Below are 24,344 nucleotides of genomic sequence, written 5' to 3' on the forward strand. Positions count from 1 at the left end.
CAGGCTGAGAAGAGATGGGGGCGTGTCCAGCAGGGTGGGATAACCTAGGACTTGGGAGTAGTTGGCATCATCTGGGGAAAAGAAGAGAAATCCTCCCCAGCCAGGAGGCTGAGGCAGCAAGACCTGAAAGGTGGGGGTGGGGGCGGGGGGGGTGGGGGGTGCACGAAGACCAGGTCAGACTTGCAGGGGCCCCTGAGGCCTGTCTGGAGCCCTGGGGCTTGGGGAGATGGGGTGGGTCAGACCCCTCCTCTAGAATCCGCTCCCGGAGGAGCAGCCTGGGAGGGCCTGCGGTGGGGGAGGAGACGGGAGGGGAGGGAGGGAGGGGCCGGGCCTCTGTCCACGGCATTAGTGCTGGTTGGAGGGAGAGGGGGGTGCCGAGCCAGCCAGGCCGCCTGTTCCCACAGCCGGGAGCTGAGCGCGCTGCCATGGCGCTGGCCAGGCCTGGGACCCCGGCCTCCAGGCCCCTGGCCCCTCTCCCGCTGCGGTTGCTGCTCTTGGCTCCTGCCCTCACCCTCCTGGGTGGTGAGTTGGGGCATAAGCCTTGGGGTGGGGGTGGGGGGGTGGACTGGGGCAGGGTCTCTCTCCCAAAGCAGATACCCCAGGCCCTGGGGCTGTCTGTGTGGGTGCCAGGCCCGACTGCGGGGCTGGGCACAGGCCAAGATGTGGGTGCAGAGGGGTGTGCTCTGCGGGCCACCTTGCGTGCAGGGGAGTGTGTCCTGGGCCGTGGGGGTTGCTGTGTGGCATGGGGGCCTTTGTGAAGGGGTCGTGGGATGGGCGGTGTGGCCTGGGAGGGGTGTTGGGGCTGGGAAGTCCCGGGCTGAGGCCTGAGCGTGGGGAGCTGCAGGTAGTGTGAGCCTCGTCCCAGAGTCTGTTGCCCGTGTGCGCTGGGCTGTGGGTGCCTTAAAGTTGTGAGCCGGGTGAGCCGTGAGTCGTTGTCTGGGGCTTTCTGGGTGTGGTGGGCTGCGTCCTAGCACAAGTTGTGGGACATAAGTTGTCAAGTGGGTTGAACTGTGTCTTAGCTCTCGACAGGGGGACCCGGGGTGGGGGCAGCAGACCCCAGCCCAGTGGATCGCTGTGGGGAGGGGGAAGGCGGCCAGGGGAGCGGGGCGTCTACTTGCATCCCCTCCACGTGTGTGTTCCCTTGCCTGTACTGGGGGCTAGGGGTGCTGTGGGGCCCCTGGGGGGTGGCCAGGCACTTGGGAGCACGTGTGTCCACCGCTGTCCCCTCCCCGGCACTCCAGACCCAGCTGAAAGGGCTTCCTAAGCCAGACCCCATTCGCCAAACGGTTTTGCTTTTGTCCGAGAGGATTCACGTGTGCGCAGGCAGCCTGGACTTCTTCCTGGGGGGTCTGGGGGACGCTTTGTCTTGGTCACTATAGCTACGGGGCCAGGCCTGGGAAGTCCCCTGACCCCGCCTCTCCTGCTGGAGGAGGGAGCCAACCAGGGCGAGTGGCCTGCACTTCACTGCCGGCTGGGGGGAGACCCAGCCCTCGGACTCCCAGGGTGGGAGGTCAGGCTTCCCCAGACCCCTACCTGGGGCCCTCCTCCCCATTCATGGGGCCTGGCTCACAACGCTTTCATCTCCTCCTCCCTGAAGGGCCCCTGGGGAGGATGAGGACCCCATTTTATAGTGGAGGACACTGAGGCTCAGGCAGGGATGGGGGCTTAGGAGCTGGGCTCCTGACGCAAATCTGGGGCTCAGGAGAGGAGCCGAGGGCCTGCTCTCTGCCCATGAGGGGCTTGAAATCCTGGTGTGTGGATCTGCTATCTGCCCCCTGCCCTACCGTGTGCACACTCACACCTGCAAACACACACACCCGCACGCTGGTGTGGCACGCACAAGGGCACACCCCACCGCCACGTGAACAGGGGTCCACAGGCACGTGCACTCACACGCATACACACACACTGGTGTGTGCGGGTAGCGACGTGTGCATTCACACTCAAACACACGCTCACGTGAACCATGGGGCAGAGTGAACACAAAGGAGATGGACGCCACAGAAAAAGTGGCCGCTGAGTGACACGCTCATCTCCATCCCACTGCTGGGGTGCCCAGGGGCAGCCTGTCGCACTATGATTTCTGTGCAGGGAGCCCCCTCCCTGGGGATCCTCAAAAGCTGGGGTGAGGGCACCGTGGGCGTGAGCACTTCTGGATACCAGCACCCGAGGCCTGGCTGCCAGGAGGAGAGGGGTTGGGGACGGTGGTGTCACTTGGAAAGTAATTTCCATCCCCAAGGGGATTGGGTTTCTGGAAGCCCTGGGCCCCTGGCTCTGCCACTCAGGCCTGCCAGGCCCTGAGCTGAGCCCCTCCATCCTGGGCCCACTCTGCCACAAAAGCCTAGCTGGTTTCTGTGGAGAGGACCAAGCATCTCGGAGTACAATGGGGCATGCTGGGCTCTCACAGCCCGGGAGCCTGGCTGACAAAGGGCAGCAGCCCCATTCCCGTCCCTGCGTCTGGCCCCTCCTCCCACCAGCCCTGGGGAGAGGGGGAGGGCTGTGGGACGGCGGCAGGGAGGCAGGGACAGAGTGGGGTGCCACACGCATGTGGACCAGCATCCAGGATTGGTTGGCTAGACAGCGTTTGCTCCAAGTAAACGTTTGTTGGTCAATGAATAAACAGCACCATCAGCCACCCCCTGGAAGATACTATGCTAACGGACTCACGTGATGGACTTTGGTTTTTGCTGTTGTTGTTGTTGTTTTTATTAAAGATTTTTAATATTTATTTATCATTTTTAAGTAATCTCTACACCCGACATGGGGCTTGAACTTACAACCCTGAGATCAAGAGTCACATGCTCCACCGATGCAGCCAGCCAGGTGCCCCTTAAAGATTTTATTTTTAAGTACATGGGGCTTGAATGCACACCCTTGAGTATGAGGGTCACAGGCTCTACCACCGAGCCAGCTGGGCGCCCCACACGACGGACTGAGACTCTCCCCACTGCTCTGCGGGGCCGGCTCTAACAGCCCCAGTTTACAGAGGAGGAAACGAGGCCCAGAGAGGGTCAGGAACTTGCCCAGGGTCGCGGAGCTAGTGTGTAGACCAGCCTATGAAAGCCATGTCCCTTCTCTGCGCCTTTGCCCCTTCGGGGGGCCAACGAGCTAACTCTGAGGGCGTCCCGAGAATTTGCTGGGAAAACACAGGGGTTCTCCAACTCGGGTTTGGCCTGCAAGCCCCAGTTTCCGAGGACATTTTAGACCAGAGACCACTCATAAAAGCGGCCTGTTCGGGTGGCAAGGCCTCGCCAGGTCTGTCTTACCCCCGCAGGGAAGTGTCTCCATGGCCTTGGGCTCTGAGACTGAGGTCTGGAAACACTGGGATAGGCCAGTGCCAGGCACAGGGTGGGCGGTGAATCCTGGAAGTCATTGTCACCACTTCTGTTACCAAAATTATCGATATCGACCCCTCTTTTAGCCTGGAGGGGGGCGTAAACATTTTTGTGGAAGAGTATTCCAAACTGTCCCATCTTGTTAGGGTAACTTAGCCCTTTCCTGGTGGCTCTGAGGCAGTGGGTAGTCACTCCTGTCCTTGGGGCCTAGTGAGATTAGATGAACAGCGTTTGCCCCTATGGCAGAAGCTCCCACATCTTACAAGATCTCGGGCCACTTCTTAGAAATCCTTTTTCTTGCAGGTCAAGACAAGAAGCTTCTCAAAACTCACCCTCAGTAAACACTTCCCCTCAGTTGTTAGCAGTTATCACGAGGCCTGTTATAAGTGCACATCAAGGAGGAGTTACTAGGCACTGAGTGGGACCCAAAGCACAGTGGGACTGCCAACAGCCCGGTTCTGGTTAAAGAGGGAAGACCGACCGCTCTGCCCAGGCCCACCCTGGAACCTCCACCCTTGCGCCAACCTTCAGAGACCGTTTCCAGTGCCCGGGGAAGGCTGGGCTGGAATGCACTAAAATGACAATGCATGGGTGGCAATGTCGAGTTTGCAGAGTGGGAATTTCACTTGCTTTGGGAGATGTGCACCTTCCAGAAGTCTGGAGGAGATAACCGGCTTCTTAGTTTTTTGAGGGATGATTTGGGGCAAGTTTATAACCTCTCTGAGTTAGAAAACAGCACCCACCTTTCCTGGCTTGAATCAATTGTAATCATGTAATCACAGAGGCAAGATGAGTGGCGCGGCCTGGTGCCCATAGTGCGCACTCAGTAAATAGTTACTGTTATCATAGCGAGATCGTCCTCTCTGGGGAGAGAATTTCCCTCCCGGCAGTGGGATCTGGGCCTTTCCCGGGGACGGGGCAGCAGGTCGAAGGGGAGGGGCGTGTGTCAGTTAATCCCTCCCCTGCCAGGTCGTCCTGAGAGGTCAGGAGGGATTTGTAAAGATAAGCACAGGCCCCTCGTCACCCTGGCAACAGGCCACGCCCCCAGCCTGGCCCAGGCCCCCCACCCCCCCTCCCGCTGCCCTACTGCCCTCACCTCCCTGCCTCTCAGCCCAGGGCTAGCCTGGCCTTCTGGTCTCACTCCTGCCCGACAGAGGACTGAGGCCAGCGGTTCCCAGGCCTCCAGGTGCAAAGGATTCCCCAGGGAGCATGCTGCAGTGCAGATTCTCCGGGCCCAGGCCCGACAGCTCTGAATCTCTAGGTCTGGAGTGGGGGGCCAGAAATCTGTATTCTTCCTTCCTTGCTTTTCTTTCTTTTCTTTTTTAAGATTTATTTATTTATTTTAGAGGGGAGGAGGAATCTTAAGCAGACTCCCCCTGAGCGTGGAGCCCGATGACACGCGGGGCTCGATCTTACGACCCTGAGATCATGACCTGAGCTGAAACCAAGAGTCGGACGCTCAACCGATTGTGCCACCCAGATGCCCCAGAAATCTGTATTCTTAATACAAGCCCGGGGTTCAAGAAACCCAGGGGTGAAGGCTCTGGAGTAGCGAGACCTGGGTCTGGATTCCAGCCCCTCACAGGCTGTGGGACAGTGAGGTCCCCTCATGTCTGAGCCTCCCTTCCCTCAGCTGTAGAACAGGAATAATAGCACTACCCATCTCCTAAGGTAAACATGAAGAGAATTGGGAGTACACAAGAAAGAGGGTTGTCTCTCCCATCCAGGCTTTTGGTGCTACTGTGTGCCTCTTGGGATAGGGAGCTCCCTCCCTCTCCGCCTGGCTCTGACTGCAGGAGCCCCTTCCTCCCCTGCTGCTGGACTCCGTGGGCTGCCAGCGTATAGGGCCACGGGCCGCCTGCTCCCATGGCGATGCAGCGCCTGGCCCATTTCCCCCATGCCCTGTCTCCCCAGCCTGGTCCCACCTGCTCTGAAATGGAAGGCTCTGAACTGGGGGCAAAGCCCCAGATTCGGGTGGGGGTCCCTTAGGCCACACAGATGAGCAGTGACTTGTTGGCATTAAATGAAGGGCCGCCTGGTGCAGGACCCGGCAGCCAGGGCTCCTCAGAGTGGAGGCTATGGTTACTGTCTTGCGGTCCTGGGCTGTGCTGGGTTGAGGGACCCTGATCAAAATGGCCACAGCCCTTCATGAAAGCTCACTGGGTGCCAGGCCTTCACTCCTGTCCCCTCGGTGGCTCCTCACAGCACCCCATGAGGTGGCACTGTTCGAACTCCAGAAGCCAGGCCTTTCTGATGCCCAAACCTCTGTCCCTTCCTAAGAGAGCTCGATCCACTCCCACCCCCATCAGACTATCTTCCCACCCCCATCAGACTACCTTCCCGCCTCCATCAGACTATCTTCCCACCCTCATCTGGCCATCTAGCCCTAAAGGATGTGGCTCTAAACAGATCAGCCACAGTGGCTGGGGTGGGAAAAAGAAAGATGAGCTGCCCAGAAGCCCCTCCGAGAGGCCCAGATGCCTCGGCCCTCTCCTACATGACCAGGCTTGGGAGAGGGGGCTGGGATGGAGGCCCTGAGCTGGGGAGGGAACTGTGGTCAGAGAGGGGCTGTGGACACTAGAGCCCTACGGGTCATCTTGGCCTTACAGTGTTTCAGACCTTCTGCCCCCTTGCAATGTGCCTAGCCCCGGCTGGGTGCCGGGGCCCCCGGTCGGGGAATGAGTGAGCGCATGCCCCAGCTGTACCAGGTGCTCTGGGCACTCGTTGGTGGCAATCAGGTTCTCTCCCTGGGGCCGAGGTCTGTGTCTCCATATCCCTGTCCCTCGTCCTGCTGGGCCCCGGCTGGGAAGGGCGGGGGTCGGCCAGTGGACGGCCCTGCCTGGTGGAATGTGGATGACGCTGAGCCTTATCTGGGGGTCTTCACCAAGGTGGGGGAAGGGAGGTGCAGGGCCTGAAGCTGTTCTGGGCCTGGGTAGTGTCTGGATGACAACATGGGCAGGGGAGGGGCGCCTCGCAGAGCCCCAGGTTGGGGGTGCCTCCTGCTCGTGGGTGGTTCCCCTCCCCCAGCCCTTACTGAGGACCTGCAAGTGGCCAACGGCAGTACCTGAGGCTTTGAATCCTCCCACATGAGGCATGCCCTGTTACCATCCCCTCTCCCGTGTGAGACAGAGGCTCAGTAGGAGAAATGACCTGCTCAAGGTCTCAGAGCCAGTAACTGAGCAGGGATCTGAGCCCAGGGTAGTTGTACTTCAAAGCCTAAGTTCTTAACCAGCGCTACAGGCTCTCAGGAGGGGGGGGGCTGGCCCTCCCCGAGGCTTGGCTTCCAGACTGGCAGGTGACCCTCTAGCGTGGTGGTGGCAGCAGTGGCCTGAGCCAGCTGTCAGTCAGCAGGTCTCAACACCTGCCCTGCACCCTGTGACCTTGGCCAGGCCAGCTGGTCAGGCAATTGCTGAGGCCGGGGATACCGTGAGGGCCAGGGATTCCCAGAGAGGTTTCTAGGCCCGAGGTGGCTGGGAGGAAGGACAGGGAGGGGGGCCCAGCTCCCAGTCCCTGCCTTTGAAGTCCTCCATCTCCGGTTTCACCTGGGGATGGAGTTGCCAGACCCCTAGCAGGAGAGGTGGAGGGGACAGGGGAGGAGCCCCCCCACCCCGGAGGAGGAAACGGAGCTGTAGAAGGGGACACCCAGAGGAGACCCCCCTCTCTGGGCGGATGGGGGAGGGCTGAAACATGTGATAGGCTTGAAGGCTGTCCCAGTGTTAACTTGCCATGAGACCTCAGGCAAGAGTCTTCACTCTCAGGACGCCCGGGTGGCTCAGTCGGTTAAGCATCTGCCCTCCGCTCTGGTCATGATCCCAGGGTCCTGGGATGGAGCCCAGCATCGGGCTCCCTGCTCAGCAGGGAGTCTGCTTCTCCCTCTCTCACTCCCTGCTTGTGCTCTCTCTGTGAAATAAATACATCCTTTTTTTTTTTTTTTTTAAGATTTTATTTATTTATTTGACAGAGAGAGACACAGCGAGAAAGGGAACAGGGGGAGTGGGAGAGGGAGAAGCAGGCTTCCCGTGGAGCTGGGAGCCCGACGTGAGGCTCCATCCCAGGACCCTGGGATCATGACCTGAACCGAAGGCAGATGCCCAATGACTGAGCCACCCAGACACCCCAATAAATAAATAAATCTTAAAAAAAAGTCTTCACTTTCTTGCTTGAGCCTCAATTTGCTCTCTTATAAAATGGGCATGACAGTGCCTGCCCCAAAGGGGCTCTGCTGGGAGGGGATGGGCCAGCAGAGTGCAAAGCTCCCAGGGTCAGAGAGAGTCTGTCCTCTAATCCTACTGGGGCATGGGGGGCAGGGCGGGGGGAGCGCAAACATCCGGGTCCCATTCCTCTTCATGGAGACTCTCCTGAACCAGTCTCAGCTCCGGCTGTAGTTGTGCATGGGTTGTGGGGATGTGGCTTGCAGAGCCCCTGGCCTTCCTTCCATCCTCCTGAATACAGACAGGCCCATGCTGCTTTCTGGCTCTGGGGTCTGGAGTGGGCCCGAGGGTGGGGAGGGAAACGTCCTGGTCCACCCTGCCCAGCCCCTTTTCTCTCTTTACAGGAACGGTGCCTTCGGAGACCCCAAGTGTCTGTGCCTCAGCCCCGTGCGCTCCAGGGACCGAGTGCCAGGCTATGGAGAATGGTAGCTACACCTGTGGGCCCACGGAGCCCCAGGGCTGTGCCACCCAGCCGTGCCACCACGGCGCTCTGTGCGTGCCCCAGGGTCCAGACCCCAACGGCTTTCGCTGCTACTGCGTGCCCGGGTTCCAGGGCCCACGCTGCGAGCTGGACATCGATGAGTGTGCATCCCGGCCCTGCCGCCACGGGGCCACCTGCCACAACCTGGCTGATCGCTATGAGTGCCGCTGTCCCCTTGGTTATGCAGGTAATGGCCTCACGTCCTGGCAGGAGGCCCGTAATGTCCATCCCATCAGTGGCTCAGGGTGTAAAATCACACATTCAGCTTTGACTTTAGTACAGAGACACCCCCAGACACCCTGGAAGCTCCAGGGCATTCTGCTCTGGGTCTTGCTACAGAATGGATGCTTCTCGAGCTAACCTGGCAGCTCTGGATGACAGTATGAGCATGTGAGTGCGCCTGGTGCCTGACATTTAACAGACACTGGACAGAGGTTATTTCAGTCCCTTCTGGAGTTCAGTTTGGCGCTGGGGGTGCAGACACCCCCAGGCATCTCTGGTGGGACCAGAGTGCAAGTACGCCTGGTTTGGCTTTAATGAGGACACGTCTAGACAGTCTTTCTAGCATCTACTCACTCCAGACCTGTGTCAGGCTGTAGTGTAGACGCCGTCTGGCTCATCTGATGGTTCTAGAGAATGGACACCCCTGGTACGGTTCAGGTTGTAAGGTGGACCCTCTTCCCCTCTGGGTAGCCCCTAAAGCTCCAGCAGAGAGACACGGGTGGTCTTGTTCAAACTGTAACGTGAATGTACCCCAGTGATCCCTGCTGTCTCAAGCAGGTGGATAATGTATACACAAGTATTCAAGGGCTCAGAACACAGACTGGCATGCGTACATGCTGGTTCTCTCCTCCAGAGTATGGCCCTGTCCCAGTCCCATCCACGCTGTAATCAGGAGCATCCCGGAGCGACTGTCCAGAAGCCAGGAAGGAGAGGGGGTAGCTGGGCACGGGTCTGGGAGAGGCTACATCCAGGGCAGTGGGGAGCACTGCAGTATAAACACTCCTGGTTCTAGTTCAACCCTGAATTCAGACAACTCTGCTCTGAGGGCACCTCAGAGCAAGGGTTGCACACTGGGGGTGGGGTGGGGAGGGGGGCTGGGCCCCAGGGGAGGGAGCTTATAGTGAAGAGATGGATCTCGGCACTTTGGAACGGACTCTGGAGACGGTCCCCCGTATCCTTCTCACCATTTGAGAGTCTCGGTGTCTGGAGTGTTAGTTGTGTGTGTGTGAGGGAGGCCAGGCGGAGGGCCTGTGTGTGTCTCTATCTGCGGGTGTCTGCGCTCCCTGAGTGCATCCGTGGGAACGGAGGTGTGTGAGTGCCAGCAGGTGAGTGCGCCAGATGTGCCCGGGCGCCCTGGGTCACACTTTCTGGGTGAGTTGCGGATGTGAGCGGGGGCAGAGTCAGCCATGACTCATTGCTCTTCTCCTCCTTCCGTTCGGAGCCAGGCGGGGGAGGTTGGGATTCCAGGCGGCCAGGGCCTGGCTCCCCCTGGCACAGAGGGTGGGAGTGGGCCTGGGGCGGGAGGAGTGAGGGGTCACAGGAAGGAGGGGCTGTGTTTTGTGCTCACTGAGCTGGGAAGGGGGCAGGTTCCAGCTGGAGCCAGCTGGGTCTCTGGCCCCCCAGGACCAACCCCACATAGGGGGCAGGGGCAGGTCCTCTGGAGTCTGCCGTAACATGTGGGTCCCCGGATGAACTCAGGCAGTACATCCCCAAACCCTGAGATTCTCCATCTCCCTTCATCTGCACACATCTCTTCCCCTGCGGGCCGCCCAACTGTCTCAGTTGCGCCCAGGGCTGAGGGGCTTCCCTGGACTTGGGGTTTTAGAAGCAAGAAGGTGCAGGGGAAACCAGGAGGAGCTGGTTTCTCGCTGGGGCCTGTCCCTCCCCAACGGAATCCCTCTCTACACTCTCTTCAAAGCTGGCAGAGTGAGCCTTCCACAGTGTAGACAGAATCGTGTAACTCAGCTGCTTCCAACTTTTAGGATAAGCCCAGACTGGGGCCCCTGAGGCCACCACAGCCCCCAGCCCTGCCTCACCTCCTCTGCTCTCTCCTTTGCTCTTGACCCTCCACGCTCCCCTTTCTGAGGGCACCATGTCCCTGCCCCAAGCTGCTCTGGACCAGTTCCCCAGCCTGGAAGCCAAATGCTGGCACAGCCCCATCCCAATCTAGTGAATGCTTACTCATCTTTCAAAAGGCTCTTCTTCCAAGAAGTCTTCCCTGACTCCAATTCCCCAGGCCAGAACCTTGGGTCTGGCTTTTAGGGGATCCACTTCGCTCCCATTGCTGAGCTTATCACAATTAAAAATCAGTCCGCATCTATGTGATACTGACCTAATCCCGGTCTCCCCAGCTACACTGCTGTGAGCTCAGGGAGGGAGGGACGGCTGTCTGGTCTCTATCCCATTGCCGTTGCCGGCTCAAGAAATACCTGCTCTGGACGAATGGACCGACGGATTCTCTCGGCATCTTCGGGTTTCCGCTCCTTGTAGCCGTCTGAAGCTGGTTTCAGGTCGGCCTGCCTGAGCCTCTTTCGTCCTCCCTCTGGGTGTCCATCTGTCTGTCTGTGTCTCCGGCCCTGTCCAGGGGTGACGTGCGAGGCGGAGGTGGACGAGTGTGCCTCGGCGCCCTGTCTGCACGGGGGCTCGTGCCTGGACGGCGTGGGCTCCTACCGCTGCGTGTGCGCGCCGGGCTACGGGGGCACCAGGTGCCAGCTGGACCTGGACGAGTGCCAGAGCCAGCCGTGCGCGCACGGGGGCCAGTGCCACGACCTGGTCAACGGGTGAGCTGGGTGAGCGGGCGGCAGCCCGGGGCGGGGGGGCAGGTGGAGACTCGGGCGTGCTCAGCCGGCGCCCCGCGCCCCGCTCCAGGTTCCGGTGCGACTGCGCGGACACGGGCTACGAGGGCGCGCGCTGCGAGCAGGAGGTGCTAGAGTGCGCGTCGGCGCCCTGCGCGAACAACGCGTCCTGCCTCGAGGGCCTCGGGAGCTTCCGCTGCCTCTGCTGGCCAGGTGCGTGCGTGTGCGTGTGTGCGTGCGTGTTTCCGCTCCCTCTGCTGGCCTGGTGTGTGCGTGTGCGCATGCGCGTGCGTGTTCCGCTGCCTCTGCTGGCCAGGTGTGTGCGTGTGCGCGTGCGCGTGCGTGTTTCCGCTCCCTCTGCTGGCCTGGTGTGTGCGTGTGCGCATGCGCGTGCGTGTTCCGCTGCCTCTGCTGGCCAGGTGTGTGCGTGTGCGCGTGCGCATGCGTGTTTCCGCTCCCTCTTTTGGCCAGGTGTGTGCGCGCGCGCATGTGTGTGTGTGTCTGCTCCTTACGGGCGCAGTCTGGGGCGGCGGGGAGATGTGCGCGGGGCTCACCTGCCCTCGGAGCATGTGCATGTAGCTGCAACTTCTCTGAACTTCACTTTTGCGGGGATCTGCAAAATAGGGCTGGTCGTAGCCCCTGCTCCTGGCTTTGTTGCGAGGAGGGTAAAGGTGTAAAGCCCGTGAAGCCTTGACACATGCAAAGTGCTCAGTAGTACTAGCAATAATAGTAATAGCACACTGATGAAGGTGCCATGGTCATTCCTACCGTCCTCGGTGCATCCGTCCCTCACTATATCGGTGAGCATATTCTGAGCTGTCGTTCCAGCCTGGCCGCAGTGGAGGGGGGCTGCCCGGTGACCCCGTGTGACCTGCTACCCACGCGCGCGTGCCCCCAGGCTACAGCGGCCAGCAGTGCGAGGTGGATGAGGATGAGTGCGAGTCGGGCCCCTGCCAGCATGGGGGGCAGTGCCTGCAGCGCTCGGACCCAGCGCTCTACGGAGGCGACCGGGCCACCTTCCCCGGCACCTTCAGCTTCCGCCACGCTGCCGGCTTCCTGTGCCGCTGTCCCCCGGGCTTTGAGGGTGAGTCTCCTTCCACCCTTCCAGGGAAGCAGGTCCACCAGGGCGTGGATGCGGGGGGAGGGATGCCAGGCCTCCGCTTGAGGCCTGGCCCTGCCACATTTGTGCCACCCGTCTGAGTCAGCACGTCTCACTGGGCCTCAGTCTCCATGGCTCTAAAACGGGCCCTTCCAGCTCCAGTCTGGTTCTGAGGGCCCAGGTGGGAACCCCGGCTGGCCCTCTTGCAGGGGACGAATGTGGCGTGGATGTGGACGAGTGTGCCTCACAGCCATGCCTCAACGAAGGTCGCTGCCAGGACCTGCCCAACAGCTTCCGGTGCCACTGTCCAGATGGCTACACAGGTGCGGGGGGGTGGGGCGGGATGGGCACCGGGGCAGGGCAAGGGCAGAGTCGGTGGGCCTGGGGTGAAAAGCTTCCTCCGGCTGATGCGTGGAGGCTGGATTGATGGGGACGAGGAGAGCAGGAAGGAGGTGGGTGTGCTGGTTCGGGTGACAGCTAAGAGGGGCTGAGCGGGGACCCGGGCTTTGGAGGTGAAAGTGGAGGGAACTAAGTGAGTTGAGCACTATTTAGGGGGGAAACTCTGGAGGCCCTGCGGGTTAGTCCAGGTATGAGCGGGAGGTGTCAGTGATGCTTCTGCCCTGGGTGATGCTGGGTGTCCGTACTTGCCCATACTGAGTCCAAGTGTCTGCGGAGCACCCACAGGGAGGAGCCAGGGTGGGGGCTGGTGGTCCAGGGTCTGGCGCCCAGGAAAAGCCAGAGACCAGGGTTCAGGAGTGCAATCCTGGCAGCTGGGGCCACGGGTGGCCAAGACTGTCCAGGAGAATGTGTGGAGTGATGGGCAAAGAGAACCCTAAGCACCTGACATCCAAGGGCCGGGCAGAGGCTGAGGGGCCTGCGGGGGGAGGACAGAAGAGGTAAATGGGGGCATCACAGATAGAAGGGTGAGCTTGACCTCTAGGAGCTGGGGCTTATGGGACAGGAGTTGGGTTGCAGAAAGCCTCTCCCTGCCTTGGGCACAGCAGATGCGTAGACACGCAGACACCCTTCCACGGACGCTGGTGAGCCCAAAGAACTCGTCACATCCTCCTCGAGTGTCCCTGCCCCCTCTGGAATGCGTGTGACACTTCCCCCGTGCCCGCCCGCATTCCTGCTTGGGCACACGGGCTCCTCTCCCTGGCAGGCTTCCTGGGCACTGGCTCCCCCCCCGCCCCCCAGAGCAAGGAGGTGGCGATCACCACCCTCCCTCCCACCTCAGCGGCCCCCACCCTGGGGTGGCCGCCCGGAAAGCCCATCGTCTGCCCCCGTGGGCTGAGACCCCCTGAGTCCTGCCTGGGAGCGTGGTCTTGCAGGCACCACGGCGGGCCCAGCACGGCGTGCGCTGCCCCTGAAGAGCCTTTCTGTGCATTTCGTTCCCTCCTCACTGCACCCCTACGAGGTAGGGTTCTTACAGATGAAGTAACGGAGGCTTGAGAGAGGGGGTGTCACTCCCTGCGGTTCACCAGTGTCAGCCAGAGCCCAGCTCCTCCCCCAGCTGAGCTCAGCTGATGGGTGACAGGGAGGTCAGATCTGAGGTCAGGGCCCGGGAGGGGAACCCCGACCGTAGGGCTGGGCTCCTTGCTGCCGTCCACCCCCATCCTCCCTTTGGGTCGTGCCGGCCTGGGGGAGGCCAGTGCCTGGCATTCCTGAGCCGGTTCCGAAGGAGGCGGCCGGTCAGGCGGGGAGCTCTGCTCCCCCGGCCCACGACCTGCCCGCCACTCTTGGCCATCTGTGGGAGAATGCGATGGGGCCGTGGGCTCTGTGGACTTTCCTGGGGGGCCTGTGGCTCCTGGCAGGTATGCAGGGCCGGGGCCTTGGGCAGGATGAGGTGTGGCCGGCTGTCCCCAAAAGGAGGCTGTGGGGTTTGGGGGCTGACTGGGGTCAGGATTCAAATCCTGGTGGCTTCTCTGGGCCTGGGCTCCTCCAGCTGGGGTATGGTGGGAAGGGCTGGCCTTGGTTGTTTTGTGGAGGCTTTGGCTGAGCTGGGGTTGGGCTGTGGCCTCTTGACCCAAGCTGGGGCCAGAGCACCTGGTGTGGGAGCTTCTGGAGGGGAGGGTGAGGTGGCCCCTCCATAGTCAGCATGGGGTGCTAGGGCAGAGGGACTGGGGGATGGAGCCTAGATGCATACCCCACTCCCTCCTCCATTTTGGCACTCTGTCCACAAAAGCCATGCCAGATCCTTTGCTGGGCACCAAGAACATATTCAGGCCTCCAGAGGAGATCTCAGCTGAGTAAACAGATAATTTCAGTACAGGGTTCTGGGGAGCTGTGTCTGGGAGTGGGCAAGGAGTTGGGAGTGACACAGAGCTTGGGGTTGGAAATCAGAGAAAAAGCCTCCTAGGGGCCTGGCCCTTTGAATTTGGGCTTTGCAGGATGACTAGGAGCTTGACCAGCAGGGTAAGTGAGGAGAAGGCATTCCAAGCAGAGGAAACAGTATGAGCAAAGCCCCAGGGAAAAGTTTTCCAGGAAATGCTTGGGGGAACAGGCAATTCAAGGTCTGGAGGGAGCGGGGTTGAGACTTGAGGGCCTGGTAGGGCCCAGCCCCTGAGGGATGTTGAGTGCCAGAGTGAGTGATTGGACCTTAAGCAGCAGGGGAATCTGGCCAGGCGATGCTTTAGAAATAAGCCTCTGGCTACTTGAGGAGATGGATGGTAGAGGGGTTGAAGGCAGGCAAAGTAGAGGACGCTAGACCGTGGACCTGTGAGCTGGTGAGACAGAGGTGGGGTGGGAGAAAAGGGGAGACCAACGAGTGTTTAGGGGATTGAATCCATGGGGCACAGAGACCCACCAAACATGGGAAAGGAAGGGGTATCTTGGATTCCAGCCTCCAGGGACTTTAGGGGACCATGAGAAATCCTTTGGGGATTGGGAATTGGTTCAGTTGCTAGGTGCTGAGATCCCCACCCCAAAAGGCATGTAAGCTCTGCCTTGAGTGCTTCGTTCTTGCCTTGAGTGCTGAGCTTTGGCGTGGTCTCTCCCGAAGGCCTGGCATGTCAGGAAGATGTGGATGAATGCCTGTCGGAGCCCTGCCTCCATGGTGGGACGTGTGACGACACCGTGGCGGGCTACGTCTGCAGGTGCCCGGAGGCCTGGGGTGGGCATGACTGTTCAGTGCGGCTCACCGGCTGCCAGGGCCACACTTGCCCACCGGCTGCCACCTGCATCCCCATCTTCAAGGCCGCCGTGCACAGTTACGCCTGCCGCTGCCCACCCGGTACCCACGGACATTTCTGTGGCCAGAATACCACCTTCTCTGTGGTGGCCGGGAGCCCCGTGCAGACAACCGTGCCAGCTGGCAGCCCCCGGGGTCTGGCACTGAGGTTTCGCACCACACTACCTGCTGGTGCCTTGGCCACTCGCGCTGACACCCAGGACAGCTTGGAGCTGGCACTGGTGGGGGGCACACTTCAGGCCACCCTCTGGAGCCACGGCAACACCACCGGGCTTACCCTGAAGCTGCCAGACCTGGCTTTAAATGATGGCCACTGGCACGGAGTGGAGGTTTTGCTGCGCCCGGCCGTCCTGGAGCTGCGGCTCTGGCATGAGGACTGCCCTGCCCGGCTGTGTGTGGCCTCCGGTCCTGTGGCCCCAGCTCCCGTGGCTTCCGAAGCGCTGACGCCTGCCAGGTTCTGCTCCACCCAGCTGGGTGGCACAGCCTTTGAAGGCTGCCTCGAGGACGTGCAAGTGGACGGGCACCTCCTGCTGCCCGAGGACCTGGGCGAGACTGTCCTCCTGGGCTGTGAGCGCCATGAGCAGTGTCAGCCTCCACCCTGTGCCCACGGAGGGGCCTGCGTGGACATGTGGGCTCACTTCCACTGCAAATGCCCCCGGCCCTACAGTGGTCCTACCTGCGCTGATGGTGAGGAGCAAGGCAGGTGGGCCCCCCTCCCCAGGGCAGGGAGTGTGCCTTCCCCTAGCCCACAGGCCTCCCCCCGACACCCTCTCTCTCCCTGCAGAGGTTCCTGCTGCCACCTTTGGCTTGGGGGGCACCCTGAGCTCTGCCTCCTTCTTGCTGCACCAGCTGCCAGGCCCCAACCTCACCGTGTCCTTTCTCCTCCGTACTCGGGAACCCGCTGGCCTGCTGCTCCAACTTGCCAACGACTCGGTAGCTGGCCTAACAGTATTCCTGAGCGAGGGCCAGATCCAGGCTGAGGTGCTGGGCAGTCCTACTCTGGTGCTTCCTGGGCGCTGGGATGATGGGCTCCGCCACCTGGTGACGCTCAGCTTCGGGCCTGACCAGCTGCAGGGCTTGGGGCAGCAGGTGCACGTGGGTGGGAGGCTCCTCCCTGCTGATGCCGAGCCCTGGGGTGGGCCCTTCCGAGGCTGCCTCCAGGACCTGAGACTCAATGACCTCCACCTCCCGTTCTTTCCGCGACTGCTGGGGAACTCAAGCCAGCCCAGCGAGCTGGGCAGCAGGCAATCCTGGAACCTCACCATGGGCTGTGTCTCCGAGGACACGTGCAGTGTGAGTTCCCCCAGGAAAAGGGGTGGTTCCCTTTCTCAGGGTCTACCCTGCATCTCTGGGGGTTAGCATGGCCTTCTGGTGAGGAAAATGGCAGGAGGTGAAGCACTCTGCCCAAGTTCCCACTGTAGAGAGTGGCAGAGCAGGATTAATCTCTCTGGCCCAGCTGCTCTTGCCCTCTGTGGGCCCCTTACCTCCCTCCCCAGTCTTGGTGTGAGACAGACACCCAGGCCCGGGCAGAGGACTGCCTGAGCCTTTCTGTAGGAGCTGCTTGGGGGACAGGGACGTCCTTGGGTCCATGGACAAAGCACCAGCCTTGGCATTGGAATGGCCTGAGTGTGAACTCTGGCTCCTCTATTTCCTGCCTGGATGAGCCAGGCAAGTGGCTTCTCCTCTCTGAGCCTCAGTTTCTTTATCTGTAAAATGGGGACAATAGTGACTTCCTCTCTGTGTGTTTGGGAGGAGTTAATGTGTCTGTAGTAGGTGCTCAGTGAAGAGCCACTGCAGTGATGGTTATGGTGGGACGATGCTAGCCCCAGGCCTGAGCCAATCCCTGCCCTGATTTTTCTGCAGCCTGACCCCTGTCTCAATGGTGGAATTTGTCTCGTCACCTGGAATGACTTCCACTGCACCTGCCCTGTCAACTTCACGGGGCCAACGTGTGCTCAGCAGCTGTGGTGTCCTGGCCAGCCCTGCCTCCCGCCTGCCGCCTGTGAGGAGGTCCCTGGTGGCTTTGTCTGTGAGTGTGTGCTCCGGGTAGCCCACATGCTGGGTTCTGGACACCCAGGCTGGATTAAGCCCTGAGGGCTCCTAGGCAGTGGACCAGCATGCCAACAGCCCCCAGTGTGGGTAGGCCACTGCATCCAGAGGGACAGGTTTTCTGGAGGAAGACAGCATTCACCAGGTTTCCAAGGACAAGTAAGACTGACTGGGCAGAGGGGAGGACATTTTAAGGAGGGGCAACAGCATATGCAAAGATCCTGGGGTTTATAAGAACAACTGAAACACAGTTACGGGTGTTGGAGTCGAGATGTTGCCAGGAGGGGCCTTGAGAGGTAGGCCAGGCAGCTCAGAACTTTTTCCCAAGGGCAGTGGGGAGCCGTGGGATGGTTTTAGGCAGGAGAGGGACATGATCAGCATTTTAGAAAGGTGACTGCATTTTATTGAAATGCATGATCAGCATTTTAAAAATCTGCATTTAAGAAAGATGACTGCAGTGAATAATGAGCCTCAGTGATGAGACTGAGCAACTCCACTGAAGAGGGAAGGGGGCAGAGGCCTTATTATTGCCTGGTCTGTGACCTGGAGGGTAGGGTGGGTCTCCCCAGCGCCGCCCGAAGCTGGTTCTCGGAGGTAGGGAATTGGGAGCGGTGGAAGCCACGGCGGTGGGGGCGATGGTTCCCGGCATTGAATGATGGGTGGGTGGGTGTGCCCCCCTCGAGATGGGCGGGGCCCGTGGGGGTGGCAGGTGTGTCAGCCGCGGGCTCGGCCCCGGGGTGGGTGCCCGTGGGCCCTTCCCCGACTTTCCCTCTCCCCGCAGGTGTGGCCGAAGCCACGTTCCGCGAGGGCCCGGCGGCCGCCTTCAGAGGGCACAACGCGTCGTCGGGGCTGTCGCTCAGCGGCCTGTCGCTGGCCTTCCGCACGCGCGACTCCGAGGCCGGGCTGCTGCGCGCCACCGCGGGCGCCCACGCGGCCGTCTGGCTGGCGGTGCGCAACGGCTCGCTGGCGGCCGGCGTGCGCAGCGGCCCTGGCCTGCCCGGGGCGGTGCTGCCGGCGTCCGGGCCGCGCGTGGCCGACGGCGCCTGGCACCGCGTGCGCCTGGCCATGGAGCGCCCGGTGGCCGCCGCGTCGCGCTGGCTGCTCTGGCTGGACGGGGCGGCGGCGCCCGTGGCGCTGCGCGGCCTGGCCGGCGACCTGGGCTTCCTGCGCGGCCCCGGCGCCGCCCGCGTGCTGCTGGCCGAGAACTTCACCGGCTGCCTGGGTCGCGTGGCCGTCGGCGGCCTCCCACTGCCCCTGGCGCGCCCGCGACCCGGCGCGGCCCCCGGCTCCCGAGAGCACTTCTCGGCCTGGCCCGGGGCGCCCGCCCCACGCCTCGGCTGCCACGGCGCGCGCGTGTGTGTCCCGTCGCCCTGCCTGCACGGCGGCGCCTGCCGCGACCTCTTCGACGCCTTCGCCTGCGCCTGCGGCCCGGGCTGGGGGGGCCCGCGCTGCGAGGCCCGCGCCGACCCGTGTCGCTCGGCACCCTGTGCTCGCGGCCGCTGCCACTCACGCCCCGATGGCCGCTTCGAGTGTCGCTGCCCGCCTGGCTTCGCGGGCCCGCGCTGCAGGTGCGGACGGCCGGGGGGCGGCCTGGGCCCCAGGGGCCCGGTGGGTTCCCGGGGCAGGGGCGGGGGGGTGGGGGGTGGGGCACCCAAGTCCACGGGCTCCACAGCCGCAGCTCTGGTTCTGTGGACCAGCCACTTCCCTTCTCTGAGCCTCCGTGCCCTCGTCTGTGAAATGGGAACGACAGTCCCCTAGCGTTGCCAGATAAAACCCAGATAAGTTTGAATTTGAGATCAATGACGCTCTTGTCTGGGAGTGGGGGGTAGGGGATGGGGGATCCCAGAGCTAGATTTGGAAGCAAACCTGGAGGCTTCCCTGCCTGGCTGCCGGCCACCCATGCTCATCCCCATTAGTCCCGTGAAGATGGCGGGGCCAGAGTGAGCCGGGTGGAGGCTTTGATGCTCCCCCTTTTCAGTCTGGTTTTGACTCCCCGCTCCCTTTGGAGCCAAGCTTTTGGAGGGTTGTCTGGCAGAGGCGTGACTCCCCCACCCCCAGGAGGAATGTCAGGCCCAAGTTTTATGTTTAGGAACATGCTTGTGTTCCAAGGAGAGTCCTGACATTCATCAGCTTCTCAAAGGCCTCTGAGCCTGGGGAGCCGGTCCCATCCAGGCTCTGGAGGTTGTACACCTTGTTGGGGGTGGGGCTGGAGCCGCAGGACAGCCCTCTGCCCCCTCCCTTCCACCTCAGATGCCACTTCCATGATCGCTATCAGGGTCCATGGCAGGTGGGCCCTGAATCCCACAGCTCAGGTGGCCAGTGGTAGCCCCAGGGGCGGGGGGCCAGGCCAGGTCCCCAGCCTGCTGTCCATGGTGCAACCTTTGTGCTTTCTCCCCAGGTTGCCTGTCCTGCCGGAGGAATGCAGCCTGAACTTCACCTGCCTCAACGGTGGCCCCTGTGAGGGTGGGCCCCAGGGGGCCAACTGCAGCTGCCGGGGGGGCTTTGCTGGCCAGAGGTGGGCCTGGGACCCAGGCGGGGGGGGGGGTCCTGGGTCCCCTCCAGACAGGACAGGCAGGGTGGGGTGTGGATCCTTGCTCACCTTCTCAGCCCTCACCATGCCCACAGTGCCAGACGGCCCACCTCTGTCGCTTGAGTTCTTTCCTCCCGGGGTTCCCAAGGCCATCCTCTGTTACGCCGTCACCGGGGGGGAGGTGGCTGCCTGGTGGTGGTTCTGAGAGCCTCATCCTCAGCCCACCTGCATCGGGACTGCCCAGGGAGCCTGTAAACGGGCAGGTTCTGGGCCCACTGCGGGGAAAGGGCGTCCCCATCCCCAGGCAGCTGCCCTCACACAGCCTCGCCGGCGCTTCTGACTGGGCGGGCCATTGTCCGTCATGAATGCTGGGGCAAGGGGCGGGTGGTGGTGGAGGTCACAGTCGGCCTCAGTCAGCCAGCAGAGCCCTGCCGGGCGGGGACCATGCATGGTGACCGTGGAAGGACACCTGTGTGTTTGGGGCGGGGGGTGTCGAGAAGCTGAAGCAGATGGGGGAACAAGAGGCCGCACAGGAGGGAGCAGCTTTCCGAGCCTCGCCTTCTGTGCTTCCCAGGTGTCCGGTCCCCTGTGAGGCCAACCCCTGCTTGAACGGCGGCACCTGCCGGGCTGCTGGTGGGCTCTATGAATGTATCTGCAGTGCCAGGTTCTCAGGCCAGTTCTGTGAAGTGGTGGTGAGTGATGCCAGGGGGGCTTGGCAAGTGCCCTGTTTTGGACTTTCGTGAGATGATTTTGGGGCTGGGGGGCCCCTAAAGCCCTTGTGGTGCTGTTTTCCTGGACCAGCCCTGTCGTGGGGTGGGGAGTAGTAGGGAAGGAGACTCAGGGCGAGCCCGGGAGGCCCCACCATCTCTCAGTGAAACAGTTGGGCTCTGCCAAGTCCTCTCTGGGACCAGGACTCAGGACCCAGAGGATCCTGGAATTCTGGGATTTCGGCTGGTGGATACAAGAGCCTGTAATCTCCAGTGGTTTGTGGGCCAGGATTCTAGAGTAGGAAGATTTGGAGAGGCCGCGATTCTGAGCCCGAGCAGCCAGGGAGGCTCAGCTGAGCAGGGGCCCAATTGATGGGGGCCAGCAGGTAGCTTGAGCTTGAACCTCCCCCTGGCCCCCCTTCCCACCAAGGGGCGGAACCGGCGCCACAGGCCCAGTGGGCAGTGAGCCCACCTGGGTGCTGGTGGGAAGCCTGGGGAGGAGCCTTGATCTCCACAGGCTTCTGGCAGCCCCAGTCATAAACCCGCAAATCTCTTCTGCTTCTGGGGAATGTTTCCTTTCAAGTTGAACTTTACAGCCTCTGGCGCCCCGCCCCGCCCCGCGCCCCAGCCCTCCTCACAGGGCCAAGGGAGGAAATGGCTTTACAGCTCTCCCAGAAGTATCCAGGGGTGGAGGCTGGGGATGGCCCATTCCGAGCTGGTATGAACTTTTCTCTCCAGCCCTGGATACCTTTCCTCCTTCAGGGCTGGGTCCTGGGACTTGGGACCCAGATCCCAGTGGGCCGAGAGGCTTCACAGGACAGAGGGAGGGCCGGTGAGTCTGAGACCCTCGGGCTCTGGAAGCTAGGAATTCTGTGATTTGGGGGCTTCAAAGTTCCAGGCCTTTGATGGGGGCATCCTAGTTCTGTGACTGGAGATGGAGAGGTTTCCTGGGCTCCCCAAAGCCTGGTCTCAGTCTCCCTAGCCGGGCAGACCCTGGTGGATTCTGAGCTCACCCTCAGCTACGCGACCCCGCCTCCGCTCCTGCCCTGTACAGGCCACCTGCCTGGGGAGCCTCTCCTACCTACTGCTGCCTGAGAGGCCTCCCACTGGGGTTAAGCGTGGTCTCCACAGCCACTAAGAAACCAGACCACCCTTTGGGATGGGGAGAGATCAAGCCCCCACCGCCTCAGACTGGATGAGTTTACTGCAGGGAGGCTGGGTGGCAGGGCCCAATTTGGCCAGGGAAGGAAGGGCCTGCGGCTGGAATTTAAGGCTAAAGGATGGTGGCGTGGGCATGGCATGGGCCCTGGGGGCAGACGGAGGAGACTGCCAGTCCTGGCTTGCTGGTCACGTGTCTGGGGAATCTGGGCAAAGCGTCTGTTTTCTCCTTTACTCCTTACCGAGTGCTACCAGGCAGGCCCTGCCCTGGGCACTTGGAATTTACTGGTAAACAGAATAAAGCAAAGATTCCTGTCCTCCCTCCCGGGAGCGAGGGAGGACCCCCACCCCCGTTCATTAGACCATTGTGAAGTTTAGGTACCACCCCCCCTCCCCCGCCCGCCCGCCCGCCCGCCCAGGCACGGACCCCGCAGCCCCAGCCCTCATTACCGCATCTCTCGCAGAAGGGCCTGCCGCTGTCCCTGCCCTTCCCGCTGCTGGAGGTGGCCGTGCCCGCGGCCTGCGCCTGTCTCCTCCTCCTCCTCCTGGGCCTCCTGTCAGGGGTCCTGGCAGCCAGGAAGCGCCGCCAGTCCGAGGGCACCTACAGCCCCAGCCAGCAGGAGGTGGCCGGAGCCCGGCTGGAGATGGACAGTGTCCTCAAGGTGCCACCAGAGGAGAGACTCATCTAGGCCTGCCCGCCTGCCGGCTCCAGCACCCATGAGGTCCCAGATGATTTCTACCCGAGGACCCCAGGAGGCCGCGCCCCGTGGCTGGCCTCCTCCCGCAGCCGCGGGGCCCAGGATGTCTGCCGGTGAAGCGTCGCCTTAGCTGGCGGCCCCCGCCTGTCCCATTGTGGACAGGAGAGGGGAGCACTCAGGGAAGCCGGGGCGGGGGGCCGGTGAGGCCGTGCCCTGCACCACTGGCCCTGCCGGCTCTTGTCTCGGCAAGCACACCGCCGTGCAGGGGAGAAGCACCCGCGGGCACACACGGTGTCCCTGGGGGACGGGGCTCGTGGGCATGTCCGTGTCTCTGCCGTGGGTGCACGCGATCCCACGGAGGGGCGGCTGGGCTGGGGGGATCCCCTTCCCAGCCCCCCAGCTCCGGCATCTTCTGCAGCTCTGGAGGCTGCCCCCATGCTGGAGGCAGCTGGGAAATGGAGGGGGGGTCACGAGCCTGCGGCCCCAGAGACGGGACGCGCGGGAACACAGAGCGCGTCCAGGGCAGATCTGCAGGAGCGGAGGACCGGCTGCCCGGAGCTGTCGCCCCTTGCCGGGGGGGGGGGGTGGGGGGTGGCAGCCTCTGCCTACCTCACGGGGCAGCTGTGAGGATCAGCGACGGCAATGGGGAAAGAGCTCTGGGCCTCAGTGCCGCTGGGCTCTCTGGGTCACCCTTTTAGGTTTCAGGAAGGGTTGTCAGCCTGGAGCTGAGAGAAAGTGGGGGAAGGGGCTTTCCTGGGGAGGGGCAAGAAGGCCAGAGGATGAAGGAGCAAACCACCTGCCCCCCCGCCCCAGCCCTGTGCTGACCACCTCATTCTCCAGCGCCCGTCACCTCTCTAAATGGCTGTGTATGTGTTGGGGTGGGGGGTGGGATTCAGGACTCGCAGGAAGCCCTCAGAGTTGTTTGCTGAGCTCAGCAAATGTTGGCACTGCCTCTTTGTCGGGGCTGGTCCTGCAGACAGACATGGATGCAGAGGAGGAATGTGCTTTGCTTCCAGTCCCTTCCCTGGCAATGCCATCACACTGATCCCAGAGGGGCATCCCCCCCCCCCCCCCGCCCCAGTGCCGGGCCTCCTCCTAGTCTCATGAAATCCCTTCCTCCCTGATCTCAAGACATGCCCTTCCGTCCTTCCTGTTTCTCAGGCCAGTGCCTCCCGTGCCAAGGCCAGGAGACCCCTTTCCACTTTTAGTTAACCTTACCCAGATCCCCTCAGGGTCTCACCAGCTTCCAGAGGCAGAGGCCTCAAAATCTGAAGTAGAACCACGTGGTGATGGGGGTGGTGAGGGAGCATGTGGGTGGCCGAGACTGAGGCGTTCAGCCGAGGCTGGGACAGGAAGTGCCCTGAACACTAGGGTAAGGGGCTTGCTTCGTCCTTATCCTGTAGAAGGTGGTACCTTTCCCCCAACTTTCTCCATCGTGACTCCTGGGAAGGTGGGGGAGGAAACATCTGGTACCAGCAACTTAGCCACAGCTGGTGCCTTGGTGATTTTATTAAATCAGGGATTTGGTGAACCTGTGTTCTTGCAGACTCCTCTAAGACACATGAAACCCCAATAAATAAAAGCAGTGCCACTTTATTGGGGAGCCCTGTGTTGTCCTCTCTCGCTTCTAAGGGCTCTGGCACCTGTCCTTTTCAAGGGCAGCCAGGGGAGGGGGGCATGACCAGATGATGGGGGACTGGGTGTGTTTACCACCACCTCTGGGTGCTTGGTCCAGATCTCCTAACACAAACACCCAACAGAGCTGCTGGTTCTAAGGCTCTGCCCTTGCTAATGAGAGATCTATGGGGCTGAATTTTCTGCTGTTCTCTTGAACTGTTCCCTGGAGTTTGGGCACTCTCAACACCATCTGTGACCGGCAGCCTCACTCCATGGACTGGCCAAGCCTATGCATGCTTGTGACCAGCTCCACCGCCACCGCCCCCCCCTCCCCGACTTGGGACAGGGAAGGGCCTGGGCTCAGAGGCTCAAATGGAAGAAGGTGGGGTGTGGGTTAGGGGTCAAATCCTTCCCTTACTGCTCTGAGCCCTCCCCGTCCCCCAGGGCTTCCTCAGGACACAGGGATACCAA

The 24,344-nt window shown here is 61.9% G+C and overlaps 1 protein-coding gene across 1 annotated transcript; it reads left to right on the forward strand.

Annotated features, from left to right (window-relative positions):
* The first annotated feature begins 370 nt into the window (after positions 1-370).
* Positions 371-24,128, forward strand: CRB2 (crumbs cell polarity complex component 2). The gene is made up of 13 exons (XM_081803567.1): positions 371-522; positions 7,891-8,214; positions 10,615-10,810; positions 10,899-11,038; positions 11,724-11,909; positions 12,134-12,247; positions 14,926-15,801; positions 15,899-16,407; positions 16,978-17,143; positions 17,945-18,731; positions 19,562-19,678; positions 20,268-20,385; positions 22,023-24,128. Exons 1-13 carry the CDS (start codon positions 426-428, stop codon positions 22,245-22,247), a joined length of 3,855 nt encoding a protein of 1,284 aa, XP_081659693.1. The 5' UTR covers positions 371-425; the 3' UTR covers positions 22,248-24,128.
* Positions 24,129-24,344: the final 216 nt, after the last annotated feature.

This window comes from Leptonychotes weddellii, chromosome 14, assembly GCF_054177405.1.
Source record: "Leptonychotes weddellii isolate Sample4059 chromosome 14, ASM5417740v2, whole genome shotgun sequence".
Taxonomy (NCBI): Eukaryota; Metazoa; Chordata; class Mammalia; order Carnivora; family Phocidae; genus Leptonychotes; species Leptonychotes weddellii.